Source organism: Aethalodelphis obliquidens, unplaced genomic scaffold (assembly GCF_003676395.1).
Source record: "Aethalodelphis obliquidens isolate GAN/ISIS:26980383/991018 unplaced genomic scaffold, ASM367639v1 scaffold5, whole genome shotgun sequence".
Taxonomy (NCBI): Eukaryota; Metazoa; Chordata; class Mammalia; order Artiodactyla; family Delphinidae; genus Aethalodelphis; species Aethalodelphis obliquidens.
In genome coordinates, this window is record NW_020837949.1 from 44,499,359 (window position 1) to 44,523,958 (window position 24,600).

A 24,600-nucleotide genomic window follows, 5' to 3' on the forward strand; every position below is an offset into this window, starting at 1 on the left:
AACTATTTTTTAGCAATTATGATTCAGTAAATTATTTTTATTGACTTAATGTTTTAACCCAGATGCCATAAGCCATGGTAAGTAACCCACGTAGGAGAAATGTTGCCTGAGTTCTTAACTATAGATTTTAAATTGGACAGTTCAAATGGGAAATCTCAATGGGACTGTAGAATCATTGAAAAAATTACATTTAGAAATTGGGTTATATTTCAGAATAAGGGCATATAGCCTCAGTGCTGATAGACCAGACCTTCTATGCTTTGCTAAAAGAGTAAGTTACATCTTCAGTTTTACAACCATTTTTTACAAAATCCAAGCCACTGCCTCAAGTCTTTTACAATGAAATATTGACTTCAAGGAAGTATAAGTTTGCCTCTTTGGTGAATACATTTTGAGATTCATTTCCTTAGTATTGCTGTATATTTTTCAAACATCTCCTATAATTCTTTTAATTTCCTCTGTGTTTGTGGTGGTTTCCCCGCTTTTATTTCCTATATCAGTGTCTTTTTCCTTTCTTCTGTATGAAATTAGCTAATCATTTGATTATTTGCTAATCTTTAGCTAATCTTTTTTATTTTATGATGTCAGTTACTGTTTTCATTTTTATTAATTCATTTCTTCTGCTTGAGTTTATTTTGTTCTTTTGCTAATTCCCTGAGTTGGATGCTCAATTCAATTATTTTCGTTCTGCCTGTTTGATATTAGAAAATATAAGGCTAGGAGTTTGTGTTATCATGAATCTCGTAGGTTCTAATATGCAAGTGTTCACAATCCTTCTTTTCTAAATATTCTGTAATTTGGGTTTTGATTTCTCTTTTGCCCAAAAGTTGCTTCAGGTGGAGATGTTTGTTTATGTAATTTTCCAGTGGTAGTTTCCTTTGCTTTCTACTTTTGCAGTTAATTTGTGGCTTATTGAAATTTGATCAAAGGATTGTTTTCATTGTTTGGATCTTACTGTGAAACTCATTTGACACCTACTTTATAATCAATTTTTGTGAATGTTCACGGCTCTTGAAAAGTAGGTTTATTTTCTATTTACAGGGTATAAAATTCAAAGAACACCAAGCACATCCACCTTATTAATTATGTCATTTAGGTATTTTATATATTATTTTAAAAATTTTGATCTATCATGGGCTGACAGGTGTTTCTATTATTTTCATTTTCTATGTGGTATAGTTTTTGCTTCATGCATGTTGATTCTGTGTTATATGTGTTCTTGGATATTCATAACTGTTAGATTTTCATAGTTTACTGTACCTTTATCATTATAAAGCCCGCTTCTTTGTCTTATCTAATGCTTTTACCTAGAATTCAAATTCGGCTCATTTTAAGAAGAGATTCTTGTCTTTGCACAACTTTCTACACTAACCTTTTCAGAGACGCTTTGATTTGGGTGTGTCTTTTAAACACTGTATATAATTGAGGTTTTTCTATGAGTCAATCTAAGATTCTTTTATTATTTGAAACCAGCCATATTAACATCTATTGAAATGACAGGCATCTTTGCTCTTAGGTGCTGTCATATTTTATATTATGATTTCTGTTTTTGTGGCTTCTTTTTAAATCTTTCACTATATTGGTGGTACCTTCTGCTTTGTTATGTTTTTATTTCTTCTGATGACTTGAAAGTTTTATATTATGTTCTAGTGGCTAACGTGATAATGAAAACTTTACATCCTCTATTTATTTAGATAGTATCTATTGCCTCCCTGCAATAGTAAACTTCTACGTCCTCTTGCTGCTTCCCCAACACATCACTGTAACTTGCTTAATTCTTGTAGTCTGTTCCTTTGTTATTTAAATAGAGCTCTGTTCCTTTATATATCAGGTTTAAATGGTATATTTGCACCCCCATTTTTAACGCGTAAGAAGGACAGCACTTATTCATAACTCCCAACACCTTTCCCATTTTCCTTTCGTAATATAACTAATTCCTTGTTACTGTTTATTGGCTATATTATTTCTAAATTCTTAATATTTTCTAAGTAAGCATTCTGTCTCATGTACTATATGCTGTTTGCAAAAAACACACCCAAAACAGTGTGACCCAGAAAAGTGGAAAATAAACAAATTTGGCAAAGGCATAATTCTCCAGTTGTTCTTGTCCTGGCTCTACTCAGTGCTGCCACTTTGGCCATGGTTGATCCATTCATCTATTGGTTGGTCAAAGTTGTTCCTTGAGCGGTTTCTTCTAGAAGTGCTAAAAACCACATTTTTGTGTGTTTGCAAGTTTTTCTACTGCTGTTATAGTTGGGTCACAGTTTGTCCGGGTAAGACATTTTTTTGAATCAAACCTTCTTTCCCTGAGGTCTTTTTTAGATTTTGTTCAAATGTCTTCCACCTATGAATGTTGTTATGGGGAGGTTGGAGGCCATGCTAGAATTATTTCCACGTCTAGGTGATATATCTTTTTGTTTATGTGCCCTAAGGATAATTTCTTTACCTGTGAAGCCCGGTGACATTACTAGGATATATTTCAATAACGAGTGTTCTATAATAGCTTTTCTTGGGACCTGGCGTGCTCTTTTTCTGTATAGATTCAAGTTACATTCATTAAATTATTAATGATTTCCTTTTCCATTTGTTTTTGTTTCCTTCTTTAGGAAAAACAGTTATTCATATGTGGCCTCTCTTGTTTTTCTTCCATGTCTGTTATTTTCCTTTAAATCTTCTTTAACTCTCTGATCAGTGGTATTTTGTTCAGTCCTGAACTCCATGTCCCTTACTGTGTTTTTATCCAGAATAACTCTCCTTTGTTTGGCTTCCAACACAATCTTCATTTATATGATGGTTCTGTTTTTCTTTTCCATAGCTTCCCTGAGCTCTGTTAGCTCCTGGTTCCCTAAGCCCTGGTTCTTGATAATTTCAGGAGTTTCTTTCGGATCATGGCAGTATGTTTGGTCATCACTTGGTGGCACTGTTTTTTCTGGTGAATGTTCCCTATCTGTTATTTTTATTTTTCTGTTCCTTTATTTATTTTTTTTCTTTTCATGTGAAGTAACTTTTCATAAGTTTTTTTTTGCTGGTAGTGGTGATAGTGCTGCCTCCTCTTTCTCTCCCCCCTCTTCCCCCCCCCCTTTCTATCCCCCCTCTTTCTCCTACCCCTCTTTCTCCCCCTGCTCTTTCTACCCCCCTCTTTCTCCTCCCCCTCTTCTCATTCTCCTCCCTTCTTCCTTCTTCTTCTTCTTCATTTTATTATTATTTACCATCTTTGAGTGAAATGCATTATTTTTTGACCAACTATTTGCAGGAGATATGTGCCAGGGAGAAACTGGAACAGCAATATTCTAAGTTCCATGGTTTATTATAAGGCTTCTATGACATGGGGTGTGTGTGTGTGTGTGTGTGTGTGTTAGCCTTTACTTCTTCCTGGTCAAACAGTAGGCAACAGTTGTAGGACGGCTCACAGTTCAGTCTCTGTCATCCACCCACTTTCTTGCCATGCTTGTGTGTTTTCTCATTCAACATTTTCTTCTCTACTATTCCTTGGAGCTAAATAGGGTGCAGAGTAGCTCCTCACACCAGCGCTTACTGTCTCTCTGGTTTTCCCATGTAATGGATGTGGGGTACTTTTCCTGTCTGAGTGAACTTTGGAAACCTCTATTCTTCAAGCTTTAGCTGAGATCTGCAGCCATAGGCCTCTTATATGGGCATCTTACCTCACCCCTCCCGGATGTTCACAGCATTTTGCAGCCGTTCCTCACGTAGTTTTGATTTGAGATTACAGATCTCTCCTAATATTCATTTGTGTTTCTGTTGTTTGTCATTCTCCTGTTTCGAGAAGATAATTTCTGAGAGGGAAGGGCAAAGATGTCTTTACTATACTTAAATCAAAAATCATAATAATTTTCTCATACCTCATATTTGTAACTTCTTCCTCTGGGAAAGAAGAATGTACATTGCTGCATTTTGTTCAATTTGATGCTTTTGTTGCCTCCCCAATCAAATACCTTCTCTTCAGTCTACCTGGACACACTCGCGTGAGATACCACCTAACAGTCTTTTGAAGCTCTTGCATTGAGAGATGCCGTCTGCCCTGTGAACTTCCAATACAGAAAGAACCTTTGTTTCTCTTAATTGGCTTGCTGCTTACAGATAGCTGCTGTAACAAACACACACCCACATGTATAACAGTACACATAAAATGGAATTTTATCACCCACTCATGTAAAGTACCGACAAGTGTTTCTTGATTGGCCAATGGTTTCCAATAAGCAGTGATTTTAGATCCAGACTCTACCATCTACATGGCTTCCATGGTGCTTATCTACATCAAGCCAGCAAAAGAAGGGAGGACATAGAAACATAGGCATAGGTGATTTTATAGGCCAGAACCGTGGTGGAAATACACCCCCTCTCCTCCTGTTTTATTATCTAGCACGAACTGGCACAGATTCTGGGAATCGTAGTCTAGCTACATGTGGACAGGAAGTGGAGGCGGGGGGGTGGCTTGTGAACAACTAACTGCCTAATTGCTCTCCCAGCTTGCTTGTGATAAATGTCCAAGTGACCAGAGGAACTTGAGTGTTTCTAACCAAATTCATCTTTTCATTCATTCAACTAACACTCCTTGTGTTCCTTTTGTAGATTGATTCTGTGACCGTATCAGTCAGTTATCTTAACCCCTACCACAAGCATGATAGTTATTCACTTTTCAGCACTGTCCTGGAAGAAAAAAAAATGAGTTCCTTTAAAAAAAAATCCTTTGTGCTGACTGAGACTTTCCCCCTTTTTTGAAAATATTGACCTCTTTGACAAAGAGGAAGGTGTATGAATAATTCCACAAGGGCCCGTAGTTAAAGAGTTGTACAATATTTTATCAGTCAAGCTGGATTCGCCTGTAGAAGTACATTCTTCTGTATTACTTTCCACATATTTTTTCCAATTTATAAATGTATCTGTCCTCCAGAGGGAATTCAGGGACCACTATCTTCAAATAGGTTTTTAGTAGTTGGTAGTAATAGTTAATTAAATCCAAAAGATGTAAGTCATGTGTGAATGTGGGTATGGACAAGTCCATGGGATAAGAAGTGGCTTAATATCATGTACTTTTTCAGTAATAAAATCCAAATTAATGCATACATCTTAATAGTCAAGTGGTTAGTGTTCTTCTAAGCCACACCCATTAAAATGCACCAACAAAACAACTTATATCCCTGCTTCATAAGGAATAAGAGTGGGTTTTATTTGTGTTAGCTGAGCTAGCCCACTAAACCAGCTACACAACAACAATTTATGTTATAAATACTCTTCCTTCTCGTCATACTGCCCAAGTAGAAATAGCTTTGGAGTAAGTTATTTTCATCATGCCACTTGAGAGAGAGAGCAGCCCTCAGCAAGGCATACTCAGAAACAGAGGGACGATTGTGTCCCATGGGCTGTTCATACAGAAAAGAGTATAGAAGGAACTAAGCCACTTCAGGACTGTTCCTGAGACCCTTGGATGTCCCCAGCGCCCATTGTGACCTCCACTATTCAGCTTCCTCAGATGCCCATTCCTTTTCCTTCTTTTCAATAGATCTTAAACGTGCATGTGAACTAGCATCCTTTCTCTTTGGTAACATGCCTTAGAAAGAAAAAGCATTCAGTTTTTGAACTTTGATTGTCGAATTAGGTTATTACTCTTTATTTACTATAGGTTCATTGGCGATATTTATTATAATCAGAGTGTAACAATTAGATGTAACAAGTTCACTAAAAGTTTCTCAGATCTTCACTTAGATGGTAGAAATATCTACTGGGAAACAATAATTGTTCTTTTAATTTATTTATATACATTTTGTCACTTAATCTTCATCGTTACTTGATGACATAGGGATTATTATCCCACATTTGAATTGAATGTGTGGGGCTTCCCTGGTGGTGCAGTGGTTAAGAATCTGGCTGCCAATGCAGGGGACACGGGTTCGAGCCCTGGTTCAGGAAGGTCCCACATACCGCGGAGCAACAAAGCCCGTGCACCACAACTACTGAGCCTGCACTCCAGAGCCCGTGAGCCATAACTGCTGAGCCCGTGCACCTAGAGCCCGTACTCCACAACAAAAGAAGCCACCGCAATGAGAACCCCGCGCACTGCACCGCACCGCATCGAAGTAGCCCCGCTCGCCACAACTAGAGAAAGCCTGTGTGCAGCAACGAAGACCCAACACAGCCAAATAAATAAATTTATTTTAAAAAAAGTTGAAATGTGGAGAGGGAATATAAACTTCCTGTGATCACACAGGTGGCGAGAGCAAGGCCAGATTCAAGCCCAAGTCAGTAGCCATTAACCTGGGCAGATTCTTTTCTGTTAAATTGAATCAGCACAACTTTGCGGCTCTCAGAAGGGTGACACATTTTCCCTTTCCTCTGGGCGTGTGACTGAAGTATTGCGCTCTGGTTCAGAACAGTTTTTAAAAATCATCTCCATCACTATTTAGACTTTCCATAGCGCTTGCTTATTATAGTCTTGCTTTTTGGTGAGACTGAGAACATATTGGCCAGAGAATCATGTTTTATTATTGTCTAACTTGATAAACACAAACAATTACTTACTTTGCTTCTTTTTCATTCTACTTTTCATCGTCACTGAGCCCTGCAGTGAAGACCCCAGAAGCACTTACTCCAGCTGTTTATGGCTTTAGGTAGCACCTGGAGAATGAGTCCAAATCAGTCCAATTAGAATTGGTGTCTTAGGCACTCCCCACAACTGGGATGGGCTTGCTGGCTCAAGAAAGGCCAGCACAGGGCAGGTCAGCACAGGGCAACTGGAGAGCACACAAGAATTCTGACTGCTGTGTTGGCTCTAGGCCACAGGACACATCGCTTTTCTTATTTTCCTTGGGGGACCTGTTGCTGTCTGATGAGGCTTTCTATACAGCAGCATGCCCCTTTGCAGTTGGATGGAATGATTGGATCCCGGAGGGCTTCAGCCTCTGGGTGTCTTGTATGCAGAGGAGCAGGTCCCAAAAGGACATATTACATAATGTAATGGGAATAATTAAAATAAAGACCAGTGGCCTTTGTGGCAGCTTGAGTTGTGAAATAAAATCTGGGCAGCTCAGCCTGTTGTTGTTAATTTACTTTGACCTCCTGTTTTTCTAGGGTGATAGAGAAGCAGAGCTGGGGCTACCTTTTTCTCCTCTGTGTGACCGAAAGTCCACCATGGTTGCCCAGTCACAAGTAGGTACGTGTTTGCCAATCCATCGGATGGAACGAGAAACCAGAAAGGAGTGTCTGGAAGTAAGCGCAGATGCTCCCAGTGGTTCTTCAGCTGGGAACCTGGCTCCATTCTGCTTGCTGTGCTCATGGCTTTGGCTGGTTGGGCTGATGGAGCAGCTCTCCCCATCCTTCTCCCTGGAGTGTAGCTGGTTCCCAGGAAGATTAGACAGTGACACTCTGCTGTCTCCATCATTCCCTGCCAAGAGAAAAAGGGACCTTAACACTAAGGCAATGACAAGAATTAGTGGTGGGAAGCCCGTGCTATTTCAGTCTCTCCATTCTACATGCAATACCAGAAGTTTCCTCAGTGATGCTTCCTCTAGCCCTGTTTCCAGGACAGCACCATTTCCTGGATGACCCTACTTCCAGGAGTGGCTCTTTTAAAATATTTCCTTCCCCTTCCTCTTTCCTCCCTTCCTTCCTCCTCTCTCCCTCCCTCCCTCCTCCCTCCCTTCCTTCCTTCCTTAAAAATAAAATTTAGCACTTTTTTTTTTGGTAAAGATAACTTTTACACTGCTAATAACCATAATATATGGGCATTACAGAATTCTTCAGGTGTGAGGGAGGGTACCAGTGCCAAACATAAATTAAATGTCATCAGTGATCTCCACCTTGGAAGAGTCTGAAATCATTCAAAAAATAAATTCAACAAAGATTTATTGATTTTTTTCTACTTGTGTTTTGGGGACTTATTAATTTTTTTCATATTAATATATTGAGTTCCTGTTAGGTGTAGGGCACTGCTAGGCACTGTAACAGATGTTATAAAAAAAACAAAGACAAATTATACATGGTGTCTGCTCCCAAAGACATTGAACCAGTATTGGGTGGTAGGCAAGAGATTGAGAAAACAAAATCTATTAGATTGTTACAATGCTAAGGTAGAGATTGTACATGGTACAATGAGATACAGAACAGAGTGTGTGAACATTAGACCCAGAAAGACTTGTTTAAAGGTAATGTTTGAGTTGAGTCCTAGGAGATAAGTAGGCAGTGTCTAGGCAAATGGTGATATGTGTTAGAGGTGGATAGGGGTGGGTGGAAGGAAATTGCAGACAAGGACCAGCATATACTAAACAAGGAAATTTAAAACAGTATAGTATTGTCAGGGAATTAATTACAAATAGTTCCATTTGGCTAGAGCAGTAGGTAGGGAGTAGGATGTGGTGAGGGACATGTTTGGAGAGAAAATCAGGTCCAGGTTAGGAATAGCGTGTGCTTAGGAAATGAGGGCACAGCTGAAGAATTTTAAGTAAGGTTAAAACTATATATAAATTGATGTTTTAGAGTAAGAATCAGCAAACTATAGCCTGTGGGCCAAATCTGTCCAACTGCTTGGTCTTGTGAATAAAGATTTATTACAACACAGTTAAGCTCATTCATTTGCATATTGTCTATGGCCGCTTTTGCACTACAGTGGCAGAGTTAAGCAGTTGTATGACAAACTCCTTTGTTTAGGGTTTGTATGTGGCCCACAAAACCTAAAATATTACTATCTGGCCCTTTACAGAAAAGGTTTGCCAATCCCTGCTTTAGAAAGATTTCTCTCTCAGTAGTATGGAGGATTAATTGGAGGGTTTTGAGTAAGACTAGAGGCAAGGGCTCCAGCTGGTGCTTTCTGCAATGTTACAGGGAGGAGATGTTGAGTATCAGAACTAAGGCAATACAGGAGAGAGGTAGCATATAAAACATTAAGGATTCAGCTGGATGCAAGGCTAAGATAAAGGCAGCAATCTAGGTGGAGTGGTTGAGCCATGTCCTATTTACAAGGACTGGAGGGAAAGCTGATGAGTTTGTTTGGGTTTGGACATGTTGAATGAATTTAACTTGTGAGAAAAAAAAAAAAGGTGAAAATACTGTCATCAAACACTTCAATTTCAGCTTAAAATTATATTGCAATTAACTGCAATTCAAATTTGGCTATCAGTGTTTCTTTATCAGGACACTATTGGTATTTGCTTGGGACAATTCTTGTCTTGCCAATTACGTTACAGGATTTTTAGCATCCTTCACTGCTGGGCATTGAATGCCAGTATCACTTCCACCTTGGTCACTGTAAAAACCAAATAAGCATTTGTATGTTTCCAAACACTATATTTCCTTTGACTGGTGTCTAGTTTCATGTGGCTGTGTAATGAGTTATCACCCTTAGTTCCAGATTCTGTATTTTCTCCTGATGTGTCACAGAACACGGGTGTTTTTGAACTTTTGAGACAGTCAGTCTAGCCCAGCATCAATTATCTCCCCAGCATGGTGATCTTTCAAAGGTATAGTTCCAGATCTGACCCTTCTCCTAGTTTCCAACCCTGTTTCTTCCAATTCTTTTGACCCTCTTCCATCTGGATAGGTCCCTGGTACCTCAAGTCAGCAAATCTAAGACCAAGCCCACCATCTTCCTCCCCAGTCACATTCTCCCCCGTTGTCCCTGTTCTCTCTGCCTTCCTGTTGGAAGTCTCTGACAGATCCCACCTAGAGGCAGGACCGCCTCCCACTGTGCATGTATCTGTGCCTCCACCACACTCTCACCTTAAAATGGCACGGGATCCTGCCTTCCTTACCTTGCCTTTGAGCTATTGCAACAGCTTCTAAAATGAGTTTCCCAGCCTCAGTCCCTATTGATCTCTCCCTTCCCATCCATCTTGCCAGATTAACTTTCCCAAATAACATCAGAAAAAAATCTTATTACAATGCTGCCCAGTACATCTCAAGGGGTTCCTAGTGCCTATCTAAATCCTAACCTTTAGCCTGATACTTAAGAACCTCCCTCCTGAGCTGATAATGACCTGCCTCCCCAGGCTTTCCCTTTCTGACTTCAAAAGAATCCCTAAGCCCCAGTCATTCTCCAGACACATCCTGCACTTTTCCCTATCCTTGTCACTTTGCTTATTTCACCCGCTGCATCTAGAATGAATACCCTTAAGGGCTCAGCTCAAACATCACAACCTCCATGATGCTGTTTGCAGCCTTCTCGGTGTAAGGGAAAATATCCTCCCTCCCTTACCTTCTCAGGAGCCTTTATTTGGGCTTCTCCTTTAGCCCTTTCCATTTTTGTGCTCAATTTAATTCCTCCTATAACCTTCCTAGGGCAGGCAGGTTGTGTTACACATCTTAGTCTTTTATGCAGCACCTATTACATCGTTTTTTTACATAGTAGATGTTGAACTTGCATTTTTAAGCACTTTATTGAACTACCTCCTAAAAAGTTATAGGAAGGTTATGTAGGAGAAATGGAACTGACTCCTGATATGCAAAGCAAGGAATATATTAAATGATTAAGACCAACCTAGTCTCTCCTAATCCGATCTGGCGCTCCTATGAAGATGAATTTTAAAAGAAAGATACAACCCATCAGTTGGCATGGGAACATATGGAAAGGCCTAAGTTAATATGCAGTTCCTCTGAAGTTTTGCTGTTTCTCTTCAGGCTTCATTGATTTCATTGTGGAACCCACCTTCACTGTGCTCACGGACATGACAGAAAAGATCTTGAGTCCACTAATTGATGAAACCTCTCAAACTGGTGGGACAGGACAGAGGCGTTCAAGGTCAGTGCTGAATCTTGAAAGCTGGGGGTCAGGGTGGCCTGTCCATGGGGATAGACTTCTTCTGGAAGGGATGGGGGTGGTACTTCATAATTATGTTCATCCTACCCCCTCCTTATAAAAGATAAAAGGAGGGGCTTCCCTGGTGGCGTAGTGGTTGAGAGTCTGCCTGCCGATGCAGGGGACGCGGGTTCGTGCCCCGGTCCGGGAAGATCCCACATACCGCGGAGTGGCTGGGCCCGTGAGCCATGGCCGCTGGGCCTGCGCGTCTGGAGCCTGTGCTCTGCAACGGGAGAGGCCACAACAGTGAGAGGCCCGCGTACCGCAAAAAAAAAAAAAAAAGATAAAAGGAGGACTCAAAGTTGTACTCTCTGTACTCTCCAGGCTGGCCTGTAAGGGGATGACTAGGGTCTAGGTGATGACCAGCAGGTTCCCAGTACCAACCCCCCACCCCGCATTCTCTCTTTTGGCGGCTTTGCTCTCAACAGCATCAGTCACTGCACTTTACCTGCTGTGCCCAGAGGGTCCTTGCTCCCCATACTCCAAAAGGAAAGTACCACTGATCAGAGTTATCACAAGAAATAAAACTGACTTTCATCTCTAGGTTCAGGAAGAAAATAGAAAAAAACTGAAATTTTAAATCACCTTCTGCCACAACTTCACTATATTGAGGGTAGTTTAGTAGTCAAAGAGCACAGCCTCTGGAGTCGCAATCCTGGCTTAAACATCCTGATTCCATTACTTATTAGCTGTGCCATCTCAGGCAAGTTGCTTCAGTTTCCCCATCTGAGAAAGCATGGATTCTACTCATAGGTTACTGGGAGGATTAAGTGAATTATTTAATCTCCGTAAAGCCCTTATAACAGGGTCCAGCACAGGGGAAGTGTCAGCTACAGTAAAGCTAACGCTGGGTCTTTACTAGTCGTATTACCAGTAGTACAACTCTCCCCTCCTCCTCGTCCATGCAAAACCTTGGACTTTGTCATAAAGGAGAGAAATGTAATGAAGAAAAAGAAGAAAAGAGCAAGAGAAGGAGTAAATAAGAGGAAGAAAGGCAAGAAGAATATTAGGACAGTGGGACCCCAGGGATGCTTAAGATGGAGGGACCCAGTCAAGGCTGCTAACAAGGAGGACAGAAGCCCCCTGCCAGAGTCCCACAGCTCCACAGCTCTGCCGGCGCTGGGCTGAGACCTGCCCTACTTATCTAGTCAGTCTTGGTTGTCATTCAGTGGATTTGCATTTGCGTCAGTCACTACTGTAGCTCCTTGGGAGTGTGTGATACTTTAAAGTTTCCCAGAAGGATGGTACTTCCTATATTATAATGTTATATATATTACTGTATTCCCTATGTTCAAAGCTTAAAATGATACCATCTTTAAAAAGGTCTCCTGCATGACCGGTCTCCCACAATCTCCATGCTGTCTGTGCCTCTCCACCTTCCCCAGGAACATAAGGAAATCACCTTACTCGGGCCTTGGGGATCCTGAGATCAGAGGATCTTGACTTCAGGGGGAGGGAGAGCTGGAAAGAAAGAGGACCAAGTGACTGGGTAACTTGGAAAAGTGGTCAGTGTGGAGGCAGGTGGGTGAACTGTGGAACCAAGTAGAAGTCAAGTTTAAATGCATTGATTTCCGAAAGTCAAAGGCAGAGAATTCTTGTGTGGGGGAACCTAGTCATATGGAAAAAGAACATCTGAACTATGGGGACTGTGGGGACGATCAATAGTCATGAGGCTGAAATCTTGGGGTTTTGTTTTCCTGCTGAATATGGAGACTTTCCCAGCTGTTGAATATGGAAAATAGGAATTACAAAGCTCAGGCCCCAGGAATTTCACACAGCGAAATTGAGTGTTAACTGAGTGTTAACCACTCTTCTCTTGGGCTTGTTTAGATCGGCACACATTTTCCAAACACTAACCCTCCTCTTCCGTATGTTGTGGGGTTTTTTTGAATTTTTTATTTTATTTACTTTTTTATACAGCAGGTTCTTATTAGTTATCTATTTTATACATATTAGGGTATGTATGTCAATCCCAATCTCCCAACTCTTCCGTATGGTTTTTTTTTGTCCTCCAGTTTGAACAACATCAGTTCGGCAGATGCAAAGCGATCAGGTGTCAAGAGCTCTGGCTCAGAAGGAAGTGCCCCAATCAACAATTCGGTCATCCCTGTTGACTGTAAGAGTTTTAAAGCCACTTGGACTGAGGTGGTGCACGTCAATCGGGAGAGATGGAGGGCCAAGGTGCCCAAAGGTAACGTGCTGCTGGGGAATATTATCCAGACCACTCAGACCCGCTTACAAAGCAAGGCACTGCCGCCCCTGATTTATAGGTGTTGCACGTGAAGCACAAACTCAGGATATAAATTCAAATTGCTGAATGTTAGGATCGACCATCTTTTGATCTTCATTATATCGAACACTCAGTGCACGAGAGAATGAAGCTGACCACCAAGCTTCCCGACAGCGTGACCTTTGTGCTATATGACCAGACTCTTCTCGAAATGAAGATTCTACAGAGAATGGGTGTTGCTATTTCTTGGTTTCTGCTAGGCCATTTTGTCATTCTTATTTCATGTCATGCGGCACATTTATGAGGCCTTTATTCCTTCTTTTATCTAAATGAAGCCTAGCCAGTAGCCACTTCGGCCATTATGTTGGGATAGAAGGGGCTTTAATCTCCTTACATGCATTTTTGTCTTTCATGTTCTCAATTTCCCTTCAGCCATTACTCAGGCTAACCTTCTAAGATGAAGGTAATGTGCAGGTTAACAGAAATTTGAAGACAGAAAAGTCATCCCTCTTGATACTAGAAACAAACAAACAAAAAAACCCTGAAATCTGTTTTTCTGAAATTCATTTGCTCATATGCATGTTTGTGTTTACTGAGCATGTGCTACATGATTCGTACATACTGCATGCTCATGCTATAGTCTAGGTAGGAACACATCCCTGAGGTAAGTCTTAGGAAGCTGTGATGCCTGATTCCAGAGAGGGCACAGACGTGGATGACTCTAGAGCCCAGCAAGGAGACTGATCTCAATGGGGTTTGTGGAGGTGAGCCTTCAATAACAGTCAGTTTTCGCCAACATCTATTGAATGCCTACCGTATGCCAGGCTCTGTACTCTGTGTTATTCACAGAGGTGAATAACAGACATCCTTGTCCTCAAAGCTCACGGTCTCCTGGGTGGGGTGGGGAGGCATTTGTACAGAGTTTCTTTCAAAGTAAGAATGGGAGTTCAGTTGAAGCTTTGCACTCATCGCCAGCACCTACTGGCCCCGAGCCCCAGACACTCATTATAGGCAAGGAAAATTTTATCTCCGGTCACAGCATCCCACACTTGTATCCACCCAGTGTCTGCAGAAGTGAGAAGAAGAGTAGGAGTAGACAGGCACAGCACGTTCTGGCAGTCTTGGTCCTCAAACATTGGGGGCAGGGGGCTGCTTCTAGTGTGGAAGAGATAAGACCTCACTGCTGGAATTATTCAAAGGCCAGCACTGTGTCCTGTCCAAGTGGCTGTTCCGTTCAGGTGGGGCAAAGGGTTTATCTTTATGACTCTTTTAAGGCATAATTGGGCCCTTATCATTTGGGGACAGAGGTTGCATCCTGAGCTCTGGAGGGAGCCAACGCCTCTTCCATATTTTAGGTGTGGCCTCTCACAGTCTATTCAGATGCTTTAAACATTGAAATCCTCCCTGTTGGCAGGCACTGCAAGCAGCAATGGTAGCTACTGCATCATTTCAAAGAAGCACTCGTCTTTTTTGTTTTGTTTTGTTTTGTTTTGTTTGCGGTACACTGGCCTCTCACTGCTGTGGCCTCTCCCGTTGCGGAGCACAGGCTCCGGACGCGTGGCCTCAGCAGCCATGGCTCACGGGCCCAGCCGCTCCGTGGCATGTGGGATCTTCCCAGACCGGGGCACGAACCCGTGTCCCCTGCATTGGCAGGCGGACTCCCAACCACTGCGCCACCAGGGAAGCCCCCAAAGAAGCACTCTCTTATAATCAATTACACTCGTTACACTTGAAAATTCAGTTCCCGACAGCACGCAGTTGAAAGTGGTACTTCAAAATAATTTGTCTGCAATTGTGTGGCTAACTAAAATTACCTTCTGAAACTAATCACCTGGGGGAGCATTAGACAGTTTCTTTTCTAGGAGAAAATTGGCCCTTTAAAAAGAACAGATAAATAAGCACTAATAGTTTTTAAATATGTGAGGTGTGCTGATAGAGATAGTCTTAAGCTAACTTGTCCCTAACCTTGGTCGGGGTGCTTGAGAAGGCATCTTGTAGCTAGGATTTGAAGGATGCCTGAGGTTGAGCCATGAATTTGGAAAGGGAGAACAAGGAAAAAGGGGTAGACAAAGGCACACATATATTTCGTGGGAGGATAGTTTGGGTATCAAAGCAAAAGTTGGGAAAAGAGAGAGTGGAATCCCTACTTGCCCTGTGCTCTTTGGCAAATTCAGACAGAGTCTTTGAGAAAAATTCCCTTTGGGGGATGATAATAGACATCGCAGAGTTGATGAAACGAACAGAAATTCCATATGTAAAGCACTGAGAACAGAGCCTGCACGTGGTTAATGCCTGATAAGTAGTAGCTGTTATTTTGAAAAACTGGAAAAGAAAGTTAGAAGTTTGAATGCAAAGTTAAGAAGGTGGTGGTCAAAATGCCCACCTATAATTAATATTTTATAACATTTTCAGCTTCCCAATAATGCCGTTGGCTGGTTGGCTGGTATTAAGAAATTCAGTTTGCATCTGTTTTTCCATTGGTGGTTGGTTTGTGCTATACTATTCCAGGCTGTTTTGCTCATGATTCTTTTTTACCAGAAAACCCTGATTTCAGCAAAGGCTGCCCTGCATGGGGCACTTAAATATATGTTGTTATTAAATTGATCAGAAATGGAATTGGATCTAAAGTTGTAGTTTTATTAATCAAACTGATTTACAAAGCTAGCTAGGCCAGAACGCATAGTTGTTAGGAAAAATTGAATCAGTATTTGTTTTACAGCTCTTAGGGCTGAAAATCATTATTCCCAAACAAAGATGTGTAGGTGTAACAGTTTGCAAGTCTGATAAATATTGATCAGTTTCCATTCAAGATTTAATACTTTTTAAACATTTTTTTCTGGTGTAAGAATAGTAGGTGTTCAGGTTACCATGCTGAAATATAAACAAAATATATAAAGAAGAAAATAAAAATCACTCATAACCTCTCCAGCCAAATATAACTACTGTTGAAATTCTGATGTAATTCTTTTTAATTCGATTTTCAATGCATATTTATAAGTAAAAATTTCCCCTTGAGTTGAGATTATAGTGTATGTAATATAGTATTTTCCTTCTCTATTTCTATTTTGAAGATTTTATTCTGATACTGAATATTCTTAGAAAATATGATGTAAATGGCTACATTGTTTGGAATACCATAGTTGAACCATTTCTCTGTTACTGAGCATTTTGGTTTCTAGTTCTTCGTTATTGTATATAACATGGTTATGAACATACAAGTTCAGCAGTCTTTGAGCCTACATCTGATTATTTAGGGTAAATTTCTAGATATGGAATTCCTCTGTCAAAGTAGATGAAAAATTCTAAAGCTCTTGATGTATATCATCAAATTTCTTTCAGGAAAGTTTTTTTTTTAAACCGTGTTCTCTTTCAGTGGAAGTGTAGTGAGAGTGCCATTTCCCTATATTTTCCCCCTTTATTTTTCTCATTGGGATGTTTATATTTTTATTGCTGATTAATAATAACCTTTTATATATTAAGAATACTAACTCTTCAGTTGACAAACTGTCTTGCAGTTTCTGCCCTGCCTCTGTCCAGTTAGTTTGTCATATATTATACCTTTTAACTTTGTTTTTTTAAAATATATCCTATTTTTATTTTACTACAGATTATCTTCATATTTTTTATTGAATTATGTCTCTATCAAGGTAAATATGAAATAGTATATAATGATACTCCTTTGCAAGTGCTGAGAAGTTTATTGAGTTTTTAAAAATTTCCTCCATTGTCACTCAGTTTTTATTGAAACAATAAAAGATTTTCAACCTAGGTGATTGTAAGTAAATTGCTTTTTTACAATTAACTTATTCTTTAATATTATTTTAAATATTTGCATCAAGTTTTATATCTAGCTTAACAATTATTTTTATTTAACACTATGATGTACTGGTTTTACTGTGCATCAATAACATATTTTCCTCATTCCGAGTTTTTTTTTCTTTTTTTTTTTTGGCCACGCTGCGTGGCTTGCAGAGTCTTAGTTCCCCAACCAGAGATTGAACCTGCTTGCTCCCTCGGCAGTGAAAGTGCAGAGTCCTAGCCACTGGACTGCCAGGGAATTCCCTCATTCTGAGTTTTTAATGTTGATTGAATTTTTCTGTCAGCTGAAGCACTTTTGCTAAAATTTTTAGAAAGGTCCAATGGGAACATCTTCTGAGTCCTGAATTAGCTAGGAGTACCTTTCTGTTGTTCTTGTATATAATCAAAAGTTGACTACTCAGAATTCACATAGTGCTTGGTTGTCTTTATTAAGTTAGTTTCTCTCCTTTTCTTTCTTTCTCTCTCTGTTTGTAGGTGGTTTAGGTAGGCATTTCAGAGAATTATATTAAGGAATACTTAGCCCAATATCATTTTTAACCAAGAGCCTATAGTATCATTATTCAGAAAGGCAAATGAAATGAAGAAATCAATGTATTTCTCCAAGACTGCACAGACATTCAGTGTGGGATAGAACCAGCTCTCAGGAGGAATGTAATTTATAGATCATGAGGGCTGTGCTCTACCTTAAGTCTTTAGCTCCTTGCTTTTGGCCATTTTCATAATGATCACATCACTACAGATGGTGTGAAATGGAAAGCAGAAGGAAATGAGATTGAACTACAGTGTTTGCTTTCTACTAGTCTAGGAGCCTAGGAGTTCCATGGACGTTAAATCTAAAACCTGAAAAGTTCATTCTTTGTATATATGTCATCTCTGGAACTGTTACCATATACAAATTAATTGTTCTGTCACCTACTTTGTCTCATAGTAGGAAAGATTTTATGTATATTAATATTTCACCTTGAAAATATAAGAGGATTGGATTACAGTGGAACAGATGTTCCTTCTGTCAATTTATTTTCTCTTTTCTTATTTATGTGTTTGCTTGTTTTTGTCTACTTATTTTGAGTAGTAGCACTGGATGCTGATGGCTGATCACACTAATATCAGATATTTCAGAGATACAAAGAAGAGATAGGAGTAGAGTAGAGAAGTTGTAGAACATTTCAGAGCCATCCATTGGAACATGACTGCTGCAGAGAAAGGAATCATGTCGGATCTGATTATGATGTCATAAGAGCTACCATTCACTAATTTAAACATTAATTGCCTACTGTCAACTGTAGTTGAGCCCAAACAGACTTGTTTCTGAAATGTACCCCCCGGTTTTTGGGGGGGGTTTTGCTAGATTTTCCATAGAAAATTGGTCTGACTCAGTTGTCAAATGAATTTTTCTTGCTTAGATAATATGTTGCACTCTTGTAGCAAAGCAGAATTTAATACCTTCAGCTTTCATCAAAATTACTTTTAACGGGGATATTTTGAATGTTGAAAGTTTGCAGTAGATTCAGTGGGGATTCTGTGAGAGGATTATACATTATTTTACCTGATATCTGAGTATAAATGAATTCTCTTCCCCCTTGGCCCTCTTTCCCTCTCTGTGTAGTAAGTACAGTCATCTTTTTACTTACCTATAGTCAAATACAGTCAAATGGCTAATTTTTTTCAGGATAGGACTTTAGGGTGTGTATAGTTCCTGTATTTTATACTGGTCTGGATTGCTGATGATGGAATATGAGTCAGGTTCATTGGCAGATAGGGTGAATCACACCCTCTGTGTACATTTCATTTAGTCAACAAATACTCCATGAGCATCTGCTAGGTGCCAGGCGTTATACCAAGCACTGGGAATTCAGTGATGGAGATGACATTTGACCTTTGTCCTCGGGGCATTACAGAAGGATAAGAGGAAGTCTGGACATCTAGGGAGCCTTCTGTGGGCCTGCAGCCTACCTGAGAATGCCATCTCCCTATCTTCTGCAAGGGCATTCTTTTACTCTTTAGTTGTACCTTTCTGTAGGAGTCAGAAGACATATTATACTATATATGCACATAATTATGCAGTTTTGTTAAATTTTTCCTTACCTCTTCACTGTAAATTATAAATACATCCTGTTGGGAAGTAGAATATCATGAAATATTGAATGGCAAACATTTGAAATTTAAATCAGTGCTTATCAATCCTTATTGCATGTTAGACTCATCTGGAGAGCATTAAAAATATCCTATTTTTGCCTCTCTCCCTCCAGAGTCTGATTTAATTTGTCAGGGGTGAGGCCAGGGTATTTGTTTGGATAGGCGGTTGGATGAATCGATGAAAGGATGAATGAAAACTTCATAAAATATTAAGGAGGACATCTGAGCCAGGCAAATGTAAGGGCAGGAAGAGTAAAATGAAGCCAGAGGTCATAGACATGCACAAAATACAACGCCATAAAGCCCGGCGAACGTGTGAACCTGGAACCAAATCTGGGCTTTGTGCTCTTTAGCAGCTGAAACAAAGGGAAACGTGATCACATGCATAACCACTCTGGTACCCATTAGATTAAAATTTCACCTGTCATCTAGGAAAGCCATCTGTTTTCAGGACCAGGGCTAACCAAGGGAAGTAAAGAAGACCCCTGGTAATGAGGTGTGGGGCATTTGTAACACATCTAGAGAAAAAAATGCAATAATGCTTTTCATAGTGGAGGTTGGAAGCCCTTTTGAGTGAATTGAATGCTAGACAGTGAGTCTGTAGACCTTAAGGGAGGATTGGTTTCTGTTAGGTGCCTTCTGTTGGTCTCTGTAGGTTACTTCCTACAATCCAGCTCCACTTCATTGCCTCCAAGGCTCTGCATGATCTCAGCCTTGCGTGTCCTTGGTCACTTGACCACATCATCTGTCACTAACCCCTTACTAAATCTGCTTTAGCCATACTGGCTAACTCATTGTCCCTGGAACATACCAAGCTCATTCCGGTCTTACGGCCTTACACTTTTTATTTTCTCTGCCTGGAATGCTGCTCTTTTTTCTTGATTATTGCATGGTCAGCAATTCATCATTCAAGATTTGGTCAAATGTCACCTACTTCACCTCCTTACCTAATGCCACCTCCTTCCCTTATGCCCATCGCGTTCCATCATATTACTTTTTTGTAAAACTCTTTTCACCATCTGAAATTATCCTAGTGATTTGTTTGCGTAATTATGGTATTTTCTACTCTATAAGTCTTCTTGCTTGCTGCTGTATTCCCAGTGCCTAAAATAGTACTTGACACTGTAGCTGCTCAATAAATATTAGTTGAATGAATGTATCCATTTTTTCATGAATCCTTGACCATAGGCAATTACACTATGTTTTTGATTAAACACAGAGCCAGACCCTTTCACAGTCAACCAAATTGGAAATAAGGCTGACATCCTCTCATTAAAGAGGAAGACACAGACCAGCATCCCTGGCCAAACTAAAGGGCACCTCTCACCCTGTGGACAGTTTGAAGACCATGTTTTTTGTGAGGCCCAATTACACTCCTCCTACTTTTAAATTCACAGACAGTGGCCTGCAACAGTATTATTCTAGTGGTGGTTATTTTCCCTGTATTTTGGTGTTGTAATCAGTGTTTTTATGTTTAAACTCCAGTTCCTAAGCAAATCTACATGAAACTTCAGTTTTTACTGGGCTGTGGGAGAGCTTTGTAATGTCTTTGAGCCTCAATTCCACGTTTGTAAAATAGGGTTACAATATTAGTAGCTGCCGTACGAGGTTGAGAATGAGAGGAGGTAATCCTTGGAAAGCACTTAGTATAATACCTGGCATAGAGGACATACTCAAGAGAACTTATTGATGGTAATATTAAATTAATAATGCCAATTACAGTATCGGTTTATTAATTATTATTATCCTTATTATTACTTTCTCCCCATCCCCTTCTTCTAACCCACTGTTTTCAGAAATGACATCACCATGAACAGATTTTATTGGTTTCCTGAATATACATACCAATCTGACTTGAGTTAACCAAAATTATACCCCAAACACACAGTAAACACCTTAGGTCATTTTAATGCATTAATTCCCAATGCAAACTCTTGCTTTTGTTCAAAGAGGCAATTCTCCTAATGGCATGACCTCTTTTTATATTTTCTCCACCTTTCCTGGTTTGTTCTGGATGCAGAGGAGAAGGCCAAGAAGGAAGCAGAAGAAAAGGCTCGCCTGGCCGCAGAGGAGAAGCAAAAGGAAATGGAAGCCAAAAGCCAGGCTGAAGAAGGTGCATCTGGTAAAGCCGAGAAAAAGGCATCTGGGGAAGCTAAGAATCAAGTCAACGGAACAGGAACAAACCAAAGTGACAGCCCTCGTGGGAAAAATTCCAAAGCTGAGAAGTCATCAGGAGAAAAGCAACAGAATGGTGAGTAGGATTGTGCCGGTGAAAGGCTCTTTTCAGGGTGCTAATGATGTGATGAATGGACGCTGGCAAAGAACTGCCCCTGTGAGGACAGGTCACAGAGCAGGGCTGCCCTGGCCATCCAGCTGCTGCTGATCATACCTCCCTAGGCTGTGGATTCTATTAGGATCCCATCAAAAGCAGCCAGAAGCTTGCTTAGGCCATGCTCTCTGGGGAGATTTATATCTTTTGGGCCCTTTCCAGCTGGGTCATTTTGGAGACTCTGGCCAGCACCTGCCTACCAGCAGGGGAAATTCCTGTTAGCAATCCCAGCACATTCCTGAGTGCTTAACGCAGGAATGAATGAATAGAAAGGCAGTCTTCTGTAGGTACCATCCCCCTGGCAGGGCCGGCACTCATGTCCGCCTAAGGTCTATTTCCATAGTATTGTCTATATATCTGTAGGTGAACAAGTATATACATTAGGATGACCAGTCATCCCAGTTAGCCTGGGAATGAGCGGTTTCCTGGGATTCAGGGCTTTCAGTAGTAAAACCAGAAAAGTTCCAGACAAGCCAGGATGAGCTGGTCACTGTCGTGTGCATACAGTTGATGATTTCTTATATTTAATGCAGCAAATATTTATTGGTTAACAACTCCGTGCCAAGCACTGCTCTTGGCACTGAGAATTTAGAAATGAAAAGGCCACAAGAAGTCCACAATCTCCTAGGGGATATGGACACCCTCAGAATTAATTCTGAGCCAGTAACAGTAGTGGTATGGCAGATAAAATACCCAAGGGCCATGTGCAGAAAAGAGTAGCTTTGTTGGGTCTGGGGATTGCAAGATGTAGTAAATGTCAAAGAAAGCTTCAAGAAGAGGTGATGTCTAAGCTGCGTTTCAAATGCTGAAATTTGGGGGGACACAGGGACTTCTCAGCCAGAGAGAATCCGATGAGCTAATGCATAGGGGCATGGAATTGCTTACCTTGTTTAGGGAAGAGCAGGAAGTTCAGAGTCACTGGAGCTTTCAAGTGCCAGGTTGTGGCATGGTCATCTGGCAGTCAGACAGACCTGGATTCAAGTCACAGCTGTGCCTCTCACTTCTTGCTGGCCGTGGCCAGGTTACTTAACCTTCCATTGTCTCTGTAAAATGTGCATAATAATAACTGCTCACAGCTTGGGCCACTCGTGAGCTTCCAATAATAATAATGGTAGCAAAAGCAGCAATGACAATAAAACAACTAGCATTTATTGATTATACACCAGATGCTGTTTAAAATTCTCTCTTGGGAATTTCCTGGTGGTTCAGTGGTTAGGACTCGGCACTTCCACTGCAGAGAGCCCGGGTTCGATCCCTGGTTGGGGAACTAAGATCCGGCAAGCCACGTGGTGTAGCCAAAAAATAAATAAAAAATAAAAGACCATCCTTTAAAAAGAATAAAAATAAATAAATAAATAGATAACTAAATAAATAAATTCTCTCTTTACATATTCACTCTCTCACCTGCCTGGTAGGTCCAGGTGATCTCCTCTGAACCATGGTCTAGCTATTATGCTACACAGCCCAAGTAAATGAGAAATACGTAGAAAGTGCTTAGCACGACACTCTCCAATTATTTTTGTAATTGACATATATAACATGTAGAACAGAAAACAATGTTTTAATACATGTAATAATGATAAGAGCTCATGTTAGGACTTCCCTGGTGGCGCACTGGTTAAGAATCTGCCTGCCAATGCAGGGGACACGAGTTCGATCCCTGCTCCCGGAAGATCCCACATGCCGCGGAGCAACTAGTCCTGTGTGCCGCAACTACTGAGCCTACACTCTAGAGCCCGTGAAGCACAATTACTGAGCCCACGTGCCACAAATCCTGAAGTCCTCGTGCCTGGAGCTCGTGCTCCGCAACAAGAGAAGCCACCGCAGTGAGAAGCCTGCGCACCGCAACGAAGAGTAGCCCCCACTCGCTGCAACTAGAGAAAGCCCGCGCACAGCAACGAAGACCCGACTCAGCCAAATAAATAAATTAAATAAATAAATAAATAAAATGAAAAGGTGTTTAAAAAAAAAAAAAAGCTCATGTCGTGTTCCAAGAGTTTTGCCTAAATTCCTTCAGGTAAGCCCCACGAACACCCCAGGAGGCAGGGAAGGCCATCATCCGACTTGCCCAGCCTCTCAGCAGCCAGGTTCTGGAGACAGCTCGTAACTAGTCTGCTTTGTATTCAAGTGCATCATAGGTCAGAAAATATGTTCAATTCAATAAGAATTTCTAATACAACTGTTGGCGTTTTAGAGAACAATGCAAAACACCCCTGTTTTCCCCTACTGAGTGGAACCAACTGAGAGGGAGATACCAGAATCAGAAAGTGATCACAGTGTTAGCTCCACTGCAACTGGAGCTGAAGTGGAAAACACAGACTTGATCTGCTGAGCACATGGGCTTCTGCACACATCTGCCCTGAACTGGGCATGGCCCACGGGACACTGGCAGAGCAGGTGGAATCAGGCCTCGTCCCTCACCCCCCACTCTGCACCTAAGCAGGCTGCTTCTGCAGTAACAGAAAAGGTGTGTGTCTCATGGAAAACGCATCTCAGAGGGGGCTGGGGGCTGGAGAAACGGGTGGCTGAGCTGAGCTGTGCATACTCAACTCTTCCTTCTAGATGAGTCTCTCCTTCCCAGAGGGGGAATATGTAAGGACTGGTGAGAAAGGCAAGATGTGTTTCTTCCCTACTTTTTTTTTTGTTAGGGAAGTGGGTTTAAAATGTCTTTCTCTTAATAAAAACAGCCATTATTATGTCAGTAACAGTTATGGAATGTTTAGTATGTGCTGGACACCGTACGTGGGATTTTACATACACTAAATCATTTAAAAATCCTAGCAGCTGTATGAGGTAGATAGACTCATTTCCATTTTGCAGATGAGGAAACCGAGACTCAGAAAGATTAAATCACTTGCTTAAGGCCAAGCAAACATTAAGTAGAGATTTCAGGTCAAATAGGAATATGTGAGTCCAAATTCTGTATTCCTTAACCAGCATGCCCTTATTTGCACAGTTCAGTGCTGTTGGTGAGAGTAGGAAGTAGGAGGAATATTGAGACCCAGTTACTGTCCACAAGAAGCTTATAATCTGTTTATTCCAGGGGTTGGCACACTCTTTCTATAAAGGACCAGACAGTAAATTTTATGCTTTGCAGCCCTACAGTTTCTGTTGCAACTACTTAACACGCCTGTTTTAGTACAAAAACAGCCACAGATAACATGTAAACAAGTGAGCATGGCTATGTTGCAATAAAACTTTATTTATGGGGCTTCCCTGGTGGCGCAGTGGTTAAGAATCCCCCTGCCAATGCAGGGGACACGCGTTCGAGCCCTGGTCCTG

The 24,600-nt window shown here is 40.9% G+C and overlaps 1 protein-coding gene across 8 annotated transcripts in view; it reads left to right on the forward strand.

The window, feature by feature from the left end:
- The window catches only part of PDE1C (phosphodiesterase 1C), a 476,007-nt gene that overhangs the window by 399,846 nt on the left and 51,561 nt on the right, over positions 1-24,600 (forward strand). For all 8 annotated transcript variants that reach the window (XM_027102260.1, XM_027102256.1, XM_027102255.1 and 5 more), the window contains 4 exons: positions 7,087-7,168; positions 10,627-10,747; positions 12,820-12,995; positions 21,010-21,240. In XM_027102260.1, the coding sequence (XP_026958061.1) occupies positions 7,087-7,168; positions 10,627-10,747; positions 12,820-12,995; positions 21,010-21,240 (610 nt within the window). The remainder of the gene's footprint in view (positions 1-7,086; positions 7,169-10,626; positions 10,748-12,819; positions 12,996-21,009; positions 21,241-24,600) is intronic.